The 12,259-nt window shown below is 31.3% G+C and overlaps 2 protein-coding genes across 2 annotated transcripts; both read left to right on the top strand.

The window, feature by feature from the left end:
* The first annotated feature begins 2,368 nt into the window (after positions 1–2,368).
* LOC108773557 (prostaglandin reductase 1) lies at positions 2,369–6,507 on the top strand. The gene is made up of 4 exons (XM_018539398.1): positions 2,369–2,639; positions 4,664–4,952; positions 5,643–5,916; positions 6,100–6,507. Exons 1-4 carry the CDS (start codon positions 2,534–2,536, stop codon positions 6,439–6,441), a joined length of 1,011 nt encoding a protein of 336 aa, XP_018394900.1. The 5' UTR covers positions 2,369–2,533; the 3' UTR covers positions 6,442–6,507.
* Positions 6,508–7,844: 1,337 nt separating this feature from the next.
* On the top strand, positions 7,845–12,177 carry LOC108773570 (prostaglandin reductase 1). The gene is made up of 4 exons (XM_018539418.1): positions 7,845–8,086; positions 9,761–10,049; positions 10,708–10,981; positions 11,352–12,177. The coding sequence occupies exons 1-4, from the start codon at positions 7,981–7,983 to the stop codon at positions 11,691–11,693; spliced, it is 1,011 nt and encodes a 336-aa protein (XP_018394920.1). The 5' UTR covers positions 7,845–7,980; the 3' UTR covers positions 11,694–12,177.
* Positions 12,178–12,259: the final 82 nt, after the last annotated feature.

Genomic DNA, 12,259 nt, shown 5'->3' with positions numbered 1-12,259 from the left:
ATGTAGTGTGTATAACTTTGTAGGACAAATTAGGATGAATTATAAATGTGAAATGAATTATGAGCTCGATAGAGATGTTCTACTATTTTTATATGGTTATTTTGGGAGCCCATTGAGATTGTTTGTAACTTTTAATTGCATGCCGTAAAATCGAGCACGGCCAATTATACATAGACTGTTTATCTGATCCACCGAACTTCCATGCACGTTTAAATTTTGATTGACAGGAATTCTTCTCCAATGAATATGGTACAATTATACGTAGCGTTGTATTACATAACTATTGCAGGTTTGGCAAAAATAAAAATAACTGATTAGCTAAATTAACTTAATCACGCATTCTGTTGTCTTGATAATCCCGTACAAAACTTTCGTTTTACGATTTTATCTTGCATATATTGTTTTATTTTCGTCAAGTAATGTTAATATTCCTGATAAAAAAAATTGATAGAGAACGATCCTATCATTTTGAATACAAAATCTGATTCGTAAATTGACTAATTTGAATCAAATCTCTTATAGGAATTTTGTACAAATCTTATAGAACTTGATAAAATACGATAGAATTCATAGCCGATCAATCGTGATATTCGTAAAGTCGACGATAGAAGATGATATAAACTTATATAAAACTGATAAAAATGCTATCGTTCTTAATCGTTCTCTATCAACTTTTTTTTACCAGGGATGGCAATTCAAAAATTATTCAATTCCCGAATTACCAAACACCAGATTCTGATGAAGTTTATCGGTCTGCGCCTGTCCTCTTTTTATTATAAAAGGGAGAACCTACTTGAGTAAAAAATACCCGAGTGCATGCACACTCGTTTTAAATAGTTTATGCGCGAATACAAAGGCCACGATAAAGACGATCGTATAGAGAACATGTTTGATGATCATGACTATTGTTACTCGTTCTTTTCACGATAATCCGCGAAATCATACGACGAGGAGTAGATTCGAAAATTTTTAACGCAATTGCGTAAATAAAGGCAAGGAAATTCCTACGTAGTGATGAATCATTTTGTAAACGCGAAACGAAGAAGGTAGATTTAAAATTGACGAAGGGGAGCTGCCGCCGTGGAGAATGAATAGAGGTAAGAATAAAATTACACAAATCACAATCATCATGCACGTGTCGATTCGTGACCGCGTATTAAAAATAGCACGGTGTGAACAATGTGATTGTGAACGTAATTATTTCATCGCTTGGATGATGAGGTAAAAATTTTCGTAAATATGTTTGCACGATCATCCTGCAACATTTACCATGCGTTCGTTTATCGTTTTAAAAATAAGAAAAGAATCCGTAAGCTTCAAGGACGCAATAAAGAGTAATTATTTATTCGAATGAATGGTTTTTGTCACTTATTAGTGTGGTGTTTTTAATTGCGCGATGTCTTCTGCGCCCGACTTCTATTGCCCCTTATTCTTTCCAATTTGTTTATAAAACTAACAATATAACAAAAAATGTTATGTAGAATATATCTTAACTTTTTAACACAACACTTGCAATGTTTCGCAGACTAACTGAGTGGAAAAATTTTTATATCATTTTGCAATTTTTACAATTAACGAGATATTAATTACTAAAGGTTACTAAATTAGCTATTTAGTAAAATAGCATCGCGTATAAATTTTATCAAGCAAACCAGAAAATTAAGATATAAATATATGAAATCGATTTTGTATTCAATATGGAGATATTCTATTATTTTTACATAAATATTTTAAGGATATACAGAGATTGTTTATAATTTATAAATAATAGTTTAATTTATATATATATATATATATATATATATAAAATTATTGCTTGAAATAAAAATTTACAAACCTTTTTACTTAAAACTAATAAAGAGAATTTTTACTTAATCTTTTTACTTAATTTTACGAAAACTTTTTTGTTATAGAATTTTGAGTTACAAATTTTGGTACACCCTATATATGTACATCTTATCTACTGAATAACTTTTATGTGTGTTTAAGTTGCGTACTGATTATGGTAGGAATTCGCTTCTCCGATGAAAATGCGACGTGTACAATAATTATTACATATATAGTGGTATATTACATAACTAACTATGGCTGTATATGGTTTCGAAAGTGAAATAAAGTAGATAATTGAGATAATAAGTTAATAGCATTTTGTTAATGTGATAATTCTGTTCGATATTTTTATCTTAGCGTTTATCCCGCTTTATCTAAAAAGGAAACTATATTAGTAAAATATAATTTAAACGGTTCTCAAATCACTATAGAAAACAGGTTTGTGACCTTTATTCCTTGCCCCCTCTTTAAGAGTTAGAACCTACCTGATAAAACGAGTGTCAAACGGTTTATGTACGAATATAAATAAGATCGTGGAGAACATGTTCAAAGCAGTGCAGCGAGAACGATCGTGAACAATTGTCGATTTATCACGACTGTCGTTATTCGTTTCCTTCGAGATAACGAAATCACACCATTCGCAATAACGAGATCAGACTCGAAGAGTGCTTGGATCCGAAAGTGTTCAACACAATCACGCAAGATGGTGAAGGCGAAGAAATACATACTGGTGAATTATTTCGTGAACGAAGCAAAGTCAACGGACCTAAAATTAGTGGAGGAGGAGTTGCCGCTATTACAAAATGGAGGTAGAAAAGATTACATAATCATATATTATGATCGTGCCCAGTGTGTTGCGCCTAGATAATTAAACATTATCTAGATATAGATAAGATAAATTACACAAAAATGTATCTTAGATAAGATAAAGATGATTTTACATTAATCTAGATAAAAAATAAAATTAAAAAAATTTTATCTAGACAATTTTTAAGATAATTTTATTTTTAAGTATAACTAATAGAGAGTAAAACGATTTAGGATACAAAAAAATGCTATTTCATATTTTTATAAATTTTTATTTTTTAAGAACAAAATAAGTTGTTCGAACATTTCGTCTGATAAATGATTTCTACACGTGTGAATTAATATTTATCATCTACAATTATAAAGAAACGCTCTCTTGGCACTGATGATGGCAATAATGAGTTATACTTAAAAATAATTTATTTAACGTGTGGATACAAATTAAGAATATCTATTTTCTTAAATTTATTTTCTAAATATGGAACCTTCTACTTCTTTAAATGACTGATGTCGCACTAATCTCAATTTTTCGTCTATAGAACGAAAAAAATTATCATTCACTCATTACTATTATATTACTGGAAGTTAATTTCTTATAATACTCTTGTACTACAATCTTATCCAATTTTACAATTATCCAAATGAGATAATAGATAACCTATATTCTTAATAATTCTAGATAAAGATAAGATAAAGTCATTTCTTCATCTAGATTAATTATTATCTAGATAATTTTTTATTGAAATAACAAAAAATACTGATTGTGCCTGTGAGCTAATTAATATAAATGCGTTACTGTATAAATGGATGGTTAACAAGCGCGATTGTGTTTAATTCAATTTCTTTTATCTCCGCGTAAACATCGTTTTGTGAAAAAAATTAATAAATTAAAAAAAATATTGGATTAGATTAGATTAGATTTTATTCAAGAGTCACAAACAGTGACAAATCAAATTTCGCACGACACGATAATCACTTATAATTGCAAAAAGAAATAATATAAATATTTCATTAACTGCGTGAAACATAAAGCTGTTAATTATATATATTTTTTGTGTATTGGTGCATTTGAAAAAAAAAATTTATAATATAAATATTGATACAGTTTTAATTTATATATAGTAAACAGATTATTGTATATATACCACACTATTTAAGAGAGTTTTATTTCATGGCAGATAATAAATAATAACTTACCGTATAACAGCACAAATGTCGATATGTCGACTGCAAGTCGACTTTGTTAAGTCAGGCTCTTCAGAGTCGACCGTAAGTTGACTTTACCATATACATATGTCTAACAAACGTCCCTCAAATGTCGACTTTAGGACATCTAGAAGTAGACATTTTTAAAATAGTCGACCTAAGTTGACTTTAAGTTGACTTGTCAAAAAGCCGCACATATATATGTAATATATATCCGCATGATGGCTAAAATCAGCTTACAGTCGTCTTTAAAGTGGGATATTGTATAACTTGGAGAGTCATACATTGTCTCTAAGTTGTCCAAATATTGTCAACATACGAACGTCTATTTTTAGATAGCAGTATAGGTCGACTCAAAGTCGACTTAAGTTGACTTTGTGCTGTTAGGATTATAATTCAGAAATTTATAATTCTTAGTTGGTATGTATTGGTTTTATTAATTATATATACATATATATATATATATATAAAATTTTATTATGCAAAAAATCATAAATTGAAATATATATTATATATTTACGTTATTATAAGCCATAATAATTTAAATTTGAAGTATTAATGTATAATAGTGCTCTTTTATTAGCACATGATATTAACACACTGCATAATAGATCGTCAAAGAATAGAATAATTAGCATCTAAAAATAAAAACGAGGCAAATGGTACATTATTAAAAATATGCAATTTTTTGTTCATTTTTAAAATATAAACTAATATTAATAATTAAATTATAAAAATCGGTACTGATAGTTCTCTTAATCTTCGTTAAGTTATAATAAATTATTTTGTGACAGTATTTATATCTTTCTATTTCTTTTAGAATATCTCGTGGAAACTGAATATCTTTCTGTTGATCCATACATGAGACCTTATGTGCGAGATCTCCCACTCGGGACCACGATGATTGGTAGTCAGGTAGCAAAGATCGTAGAATCTAAAAACCCATCCTTCCCAGTCGGCAAGAAAATCGTCGGAAACTTGGGCTGGAGAACTCACACAATTATCGATCCAAAAACCGAGGATCTGTTTTTCAAACAAAAACCGTATCTTTTGCCAGACATAGATGAGCTGCCGTCGTCTCTTGGTCTTGGCATGCTGGGAATGCCGGGGTAAAATTTTTATCAATATATTTATCCGATCGTCTTGCAATTATGTGCACATGCTTGTTATCATCTCTCACGCTATAGAAAAGCTATGTAAATTTAAAAGGCGCTGTAAAACGGAATATTTTTAATTTATCATTCGAACTTTGAGTTGTATGTAGATAACATAAATTATGAACCAAGCAACATTTAGCATTAAATTAGAGATTTCTATTTGAGATAAAAGTTCAATTCTTTCATGAAACATATATAAGAATATATATATATTTTGATGTCAACAACAGCAAAGATATACATATATAAATATATAAAAGTCATATATTAAATGTTGAATATTTTGCGATTGCTATAACACTATACAAAACATTGCCGTTAAGTCATGTGTGATACAGATGATTTTTCACGAATGGGTTATAGTTTGAAACTTTTTATATTTTATGCAAAAATGGTATACTTTTATCACTAAATTTTTCACGAACTTTCATATGCTACAATCTTTTATTGTCCTCGAATTTTGGAAAACCCTATACAATAATTTACAACTCTTTCTCTCTCTCTCTCTCTCTCTCTCTCTCTTTTTCTGTCATTCTTGTTTACAGTAACACAGCATATAAGGAAAACTGTAAACCAAAAGTCCCCTTCTTGGCTTTGTTAAAAACACTGAAGTGAATAAAAAATATTCTATTCTATTCTCAGTAACACAGCATATTTCGGCTTGTTGGAGATATGTAAACCGAAATCTGGCGAAACAATCGTTATCAGCGGAGCCGCAGGTGCAGTCGGCTCACATGTGGGCCAGATCGCCAAAAATCTAGGCCTAAATGTTATCGGCATATGCGGCTCCGATGAGAAATGCAAATGGCTTACTGAGGAAATGGGTTTTGATTTTGCTATCAATTATAAAACCATGCCAGTTGCAGCCAGATTACGCGAAGTTGCTCCGCAAGGCGTGGATTGCTACTTTGACAATGTACGTATATATTGATAAGAGATATTATGCCTTTTTTAAATCCAATTAAACACGAATTTTTCAATATGATAAAAAATAGCTATCGTGAGTTGTAATTTTCAAAGTTTTTATGTTACATAAAATTTTGTCAATACAATCTGTGATTAGTTATTGAGATCTAATCCACGCTTATTGAATTTGCAGGTCGGTGGGGATATCTCCGGTATAGTCATGTATCAAATGAATCTATTTGGTCGAGTAGCCGTGTGCGGCAGCATATCGAGCTACGACGCGGATACCTCGTCCTTGCCTAAATGCGCAATCTTACAACCTGCTTTAGTGACAAATCAACTGAAGATGGAGGGCTTTATTGTTAAACGTTGGTCGGACCGATGGAATGAAGGAATCATGCAGAATCTGCAATGGATACGCGAGGGCAAACTTCGTTACCGTGAGACCGTCACCAAAGGCTTCGAGAACATGTTCGATGCTTTCATTGGCATGATGCGCGGCGATAACATCGGCAAAGCGATCGTCCAGGTGTAGATATCACAATATCAATAGGCATTTCGAAATTTTTTTGTTTTAACTATTCCTGCTTACTCGCAATTCCACAACTGTATTTAGAATGTTTTCCATATTTATGAGAGACTGAAAAAAATAAGTCTTGAATTTTGTATTCTCTCTCTGTTTTCGAAGATAATAATCGTACATTTAGATTGTAGACATACAAATTTTGTAAGGAAAATCAGGATGAATTATTATATAAACATCAAATAGAGTTTTATATACTCGATAAAGATATATTCTACTATTTTTATATGAATATACTTTATATTACTTATATATATTGTATACTTATATACTTTATATATAATACTAAAGGATCTATTAAGATTGTTTAGAACTTTAGAATTTTTAATTGCGTGCCACGGAAAGAGTATTATATATACACATACAAGATATACATTGTATATGTTTACAACTTATTCATTGAAATGTACGTTAAGTGAGACACTCTGATTAGCAGAACTTTTATGTCCAAAGAATATAATATCATATAATTATTATACGTAAAATATATTATATAACTAATTGTTGTAGTTTCGATGAAAATAAAGATAGTTTTAGATAAATTGATTCTAATCGCTTGATTCTAATCTGTTAATTACTGAACAACATTTTCTGATAAGCTTTATCTGTAGGTTGACGAGAGGGAGGATTGACATTAATATTTTAGACTATTCTTTCATTATGCGTTTTTATTTTCGTGTTTTATAAGATAAATGTTGTTGCTCTTATTTTGTTTTTAGTTATAAAATTGTTCATTAATAATTCGAAATCTAAATCTTTGGCAATATCCTGATACACGTGTAAAATTGCTATATTATTTGAACATTTTTGTAACATTGTTGCTCGAAGAAAATTTTTTAGACGCGGAAAACGACCTTTCGTTATAGAACACGGAATTGTTAATAGTATTTTAATTAATTCAGTCAAACTAATTATTTGTTAATTAAGTATTAGTTAAGTGTTTATGAAGTGTTCATTAAGTGTTAATTTAGTGTTTACTTCTGACGAGGTTCTGACGTATGTATGGAGTTCCATAGCTTAGAAATTTGTATGTATGGAGTGCTCCAGACCGACCCTACTGAAATCGCCGGCTCTGGTTTCTATACTTACTCCCACTTTAAGGCTACGTTCAGAAAGCGCGCTATTAGCGCCATTTGTGTAATAAATACTATATCCTTGTCTCATGTCTAATAGACAATGAAGACAGAATGACATAAATAGCGCTGATAGCGTATTCCCGAACGCAGTCTAGAGCTTATCTGATTGAATCCTATATATCTATATCTGAGCGCGTTTGATTAAATACTTCATGTACTTACGAATATAAAGATCATGGAGAACATGTTCAAAGCAGTGCGACGTGGTCTGTCGTGAGCTCATTGTTGGTGCTTCATCACGCGATTGTCATTATTCGTTTCCTCTTCGTGATAATAGATATAGTAATAACGAAATCATAGCGACGGGATTGAACCTAATTACGGAATTAGAAAGTGTTGAACACTATCACGCAAAATGGTGAAGGCGAAAAAATACGTACTGATAAATTATTTCGTGAATCAACCAAAGCCGACGGATCTAAAATTAGTGGAAGAGGAGTTGCCACCGTTGCAAGATGAGGGTAAAAAGATTAAATAATTGTATTGTAAGATAAAATAGAAGTTAAATTTATTTGAATTTTATTCTCATTTTGCATCTTTCGTCAACGCTCGTGAGCGTATCAATAAACGTTATTGCAAATAGGAGGTGTGATTGCCAGTGCAATTGTTCAATTTGGCTTTTTTTTATTTCTCTTCGAACGTTGTCCTTTAAAAAAATAATTAATAAATTAATTTCTCATAGATAATCCAGTTTTGATATAAACTAAAAAGTATATCATTACATACACCCTCAAATGTAATATATAATAGAATGAATTGAGAATTCTTAATTTGTATTATTAAATAAGATAATTTATTATTTATTAATAAATTGTATTTGTTATCTTATAAATCCTTTACATTATAACTTTGTCAATATGTGTGAAGTATGAATTTTTACAGAGTTTCTTATCCGAGATTAGATTTTATTCAAGTACTTTTAATTTTTTTATTATACGACTATCTATTTTATTAATTGGCTTTTTAGTAAACGAGGACGAATATATTTGAAATTAATTGAAATGGATTCAGATATATTCAGAAGTACGCTTTCGCGAACGTTGAAAAGAATCATTTTCAATTTCTACGTATTTTAATTTATTTATAGCGAATTGCGAAAAATATTTAAACTGCATGTAAATATTTTTAATTAAAAATATTTACGCATTTACATAATAAATAAAATTTCAAACCATTTTAATCCATTCTCATTTATTAGGTCATTATATGCATTAACTTTGTCAACAATAAGATATTTATATTTAAAAATAACAAAATTTCGATTAAAAAACACAAATAAATACAGTGCATGACATGACAATACTTTGTGCGTGCGTGCGTGCGTGCGTGCGTGCGTGCGTGCGTGCGTGCGTGCGTGCGTGCGTGCGTGCGTGCGTGCGTGCGTGCGTGCGTGCGTGCGTGCGTGCGTGCGTGCGTGTGTGTGTGTGTGTGTGTGTGTGTGTGTGTGTGTGTGTGTGTGTGTATACACATATATACGATTTTATTGCAAAAAGAAATTTAGTATGAATGTTTTATGAACGCAACATAAAGGCGATAATTTTACATGTTTTTTTATGCGTTATAGTGCAATTGCAAAATAATTTACATATAAATATTAATACAGTTTTAATTTATATGTAATTAAACGAATTATTACCACCAGATTATGGCATTATTAATTAAAAATTTTTACGATAGACAATTTACAATAAAAGTAATATAATACAAAGTAGCTTGTTAGAGAATCGCTTAATTTTCTTTTAACATTTTCCATCGCGTAATACATTACTTGCAATTTTTCGAACTGTAATTACCTATGCAAAATATAAATAGTTCTGTCATACAATAAATCATAAATTGAAATATTGTATGTTTATATGTTGAGTCATAATTTAAATTTCGAAGTATTAAGTCATTTGCTTTATCAATGCTATACAGTGTAAATAACTAAAGAAAGGATAATTATAGCATTTAAAAAATAAAAACGAAACAATAGTACGTCATTAAAAATATGTATTTTTCTTCATTTTGAGATATCATAGTAATTAAATTATAAAATCAGTACTGATATCTCTCTTAATCATAAATATTAAATTTATCGCGGTCATGATGAATTATTCTCTATGATATTATTTATATCTTTTTTTTTTTTTTAGAATATCTCGTTGAAGCTGAATACTTTTCTGTTGACCCATATATGAGACTTTACGTGCTAAACTTTCCACTTGGGACTACAATGATTGGTGGTCAGGTCGCCAAGATTATAGAATCCAAGAACCCGACCTTCCCGGTTGGTAAGAGGATAGTCGGATACCTAGGCTGGAGAACTCACACAATTATCAGCCCAAATATCGACAACTCGTTTGCCCAACAAAAACCGTACCTTTTGCCAGACATAGGTGATCTACCGTCGTCTCTTAGTCTTGGCGTGCTGGGAATGCCTGGGTATAAAGATTTTTGTCAACACATTTGCTCGATCACTTATTTGCTTATCATCATTTTGCGAAGAAACGAGTAAAATTTAAATAGACTCTATAAAACCAAATATTTGTCGTAGCGATGATTTGCATTTAAATTTTGGGTTTTGTGGAAATCATATAATATATCACAGCTATGAACCCCGCCCCAACTAGTAGTATATATTAATTAGAGATTTCCGTTTGAGATAAAATTTTATGAAACATATAAGTATATTTATTTCTGACGACAATAACGAAGAAAAGATATAAAAAGATGTAAAGATATAAAAGTCATTAGGATCTGCAGTCCGTTTGACGTGCAATGATACTTATTAGACATTGGATATTTTGCGATCACAGATACTATAAATAAAACATTACTGCTGTAAATGTTATCGCAGCCATATGTGATGCAGATGATTTTTTAACCAACGATTAGGATGGCTTATTCTGAACTTGTACCTTTCTATATTTAAAAACTATTTTAAGAAAAAAATGGCATACACTTTTATTACTCAATTTTTCACGAATCTTTATGCTGCAATCTGATTTTCCTTAAAGTTTGCATACACCCTACATGCAATAAATTATTTATAACTCTTTCTGTCTCTTTCTCACTTTCTTTCTTTTATTCTTGTTTATAGCAATACCGCATATTTCGGCTTGTTGGAGATATGTAAACCGAAATCTGGCGAAACAATCGTCATCAGCGGAGCCGCAGGTGCGGTCGGCTCACACGTGGGCCAGATCGCCAAAATTCTGGGCCTAAATGTTATCGGTATATGCGGCTCCGACGAGAAATGCAAGTGGCTTGTTGAGGAAATGGGTTTCGATTTTGCCATCAATTACAAGACCATGCCAGTCGCAGCCAGATTACGCGAAGTTGCTCCGCAAGGCGTGGATTGCTACTTTGATAATGTATGTATATCATGCTTTTTTTATTGAACACGAATTTTTTATTAAACGTGATTTTTTTTAAATATGACCAAAGATAACCATCGTTTGCTGTAACTTTCAACATTTTCATTTCATAACTATAATCAACACGACTATCAACGATTAATTACTATTATCCTGCGCTTCCATAGGTCCATAGAAAATTTGTATTAAATCAATTTGCTTTATGGACCAAAAGTTTTTCTCTCATAATGATTATTTTTGACATTCCTAACGATAACGATCATCATACAATAAAAAAGAATCGTTTAATGGAAGTTCGTAGGGGGGCACAAAAACAGTTCTAATTGGCCCGTTTTCTTTTTCTTCCTAACGCTTGTTGATTTTGCAGGTTGGTGGAGATATCTCCGGTATAGTCATGTATCAAATGAATCTATTTGGTCGAGTAGCCGTGTGCGGCAGCATATCGAGCTACGACGCGGATACCTCGTCCTTGCCTAAATGTGCAATCTTACAACCTGCTCTAGTGACAAATCAACTGAAGATGGAAGGCTTTATTGTTAGACGTTGGTTGGATCGATGGAATGAAGGAGTCATTCAGAATTTGCAATGGATACGCGAGGGCAAGTTGCGTTACCGTGAAACTGTAACAAAAGGTTTCGAGAACATGTTTGATGCTTTTATCGGCATGCTGCACGGCGATAACACCGGCAAAGCGATCGTCCAGGCATAGATATATATATTAATGCACGCGCGTTCAAGCTGGACAAAGATGCAGCTAAAACCTACTCGTCGCGAGCGATTGAATGCGAGTGATTAATTGAATGATACTATAAGTAACAATCCATTATATTCAATAATCATTTGCTCGGCGAGAAGAATTTTATAATTGCATTTGCAATGTTTTCTATATTTTGGAGATGGAGATAGAAAGAGAATGGGTTTCGAATCTTTCGTACTTAATTATTTTCAAAGATCCTTAATGTTTTTAAATAATAATCAGGCGTTTAGACGTTTAAAGAGCCGGAATTAATTAGCGTAAGTTTGGGAATTAAAAACGTTTGTTTGCGTTTCGTCCAAAATTTGACGATCCGTGTGATCGAAATAAAGAGAGAAAGAGAGAATATATGGGTAAACGTTGGAACGGACGCTTTGTATCGCAGATGCACGCACAAAGGCAAATCCTGATGTTTGATCAATAAAAATGTTTTATAAAACCTTTTTGTTTTTTTTCTTTTAAGAAAAGTTCCTATTACTAAAAAATTCCTGTATAAAATAATATAAATTATATAACTTGGT

This window comes from Cyphomyrmex costatus, unplaced genomic scaffold (assembly GCF_001594065.2).
Source record: "Cyphomyrmex costatus isolate MS0001 unplaced genomic scaffold, Ccosl1.0 scaffold214, whole genome shotgun sequence".
Classification (NCBI taxonomy): domain Eukaryota; kingdom Metazoa; phylum Arthropoda; class Insecta; order Hymenoptera; family Formicidae; genus Cyphomyrmex; species Cyphomyrmex costatus.
This window is presented reverse-complemented; position numbering and strand designations above follow the sequence as displayed.

Coding starts and splice junctions, on each gene's coding strand:
- LOC108773557 (XM_018539398.1), top strand. CDS start 2,534: ATGGTGAAGGCGAAGAAATACATACTGGTGAATTATTTCGTGAACGAA. Junction 2,640..4,663: donor GCCGCTATTACAAAATGGAG/GTAGAAAAGATT, acceptor TATTTCTTTTAG/AATATCTCGTGGAAACTGAA. Junction 5,917..6,099: donor TGGATTGCTACTTTGACAAT/GTACGTATATAT, acceptor TTGAATTTGCAG/GTCGGTGGGGATATCTCCGG.
- LOC108773570 (XM_018539418.1), top strand. CDS start 7,981: ATGGTGAAGGCGAAAAAATACGTACTGATAAATTATTTCGTGAATCAA. Junction 8,087..9,760: donor GCCACCGTTGCAAGATGAGG/GTAAAAAGATTA, acceptor TTTTTTTTTTAG/AATATCTCGTTGAAGCTGAA. Junction 10,982..11,351: donor TGGATTGCTACTTTGATAAT/GTATGTATATCA, acceptor TTGATTTTGCAG/GTTGGTGGAGATATCTCCGG.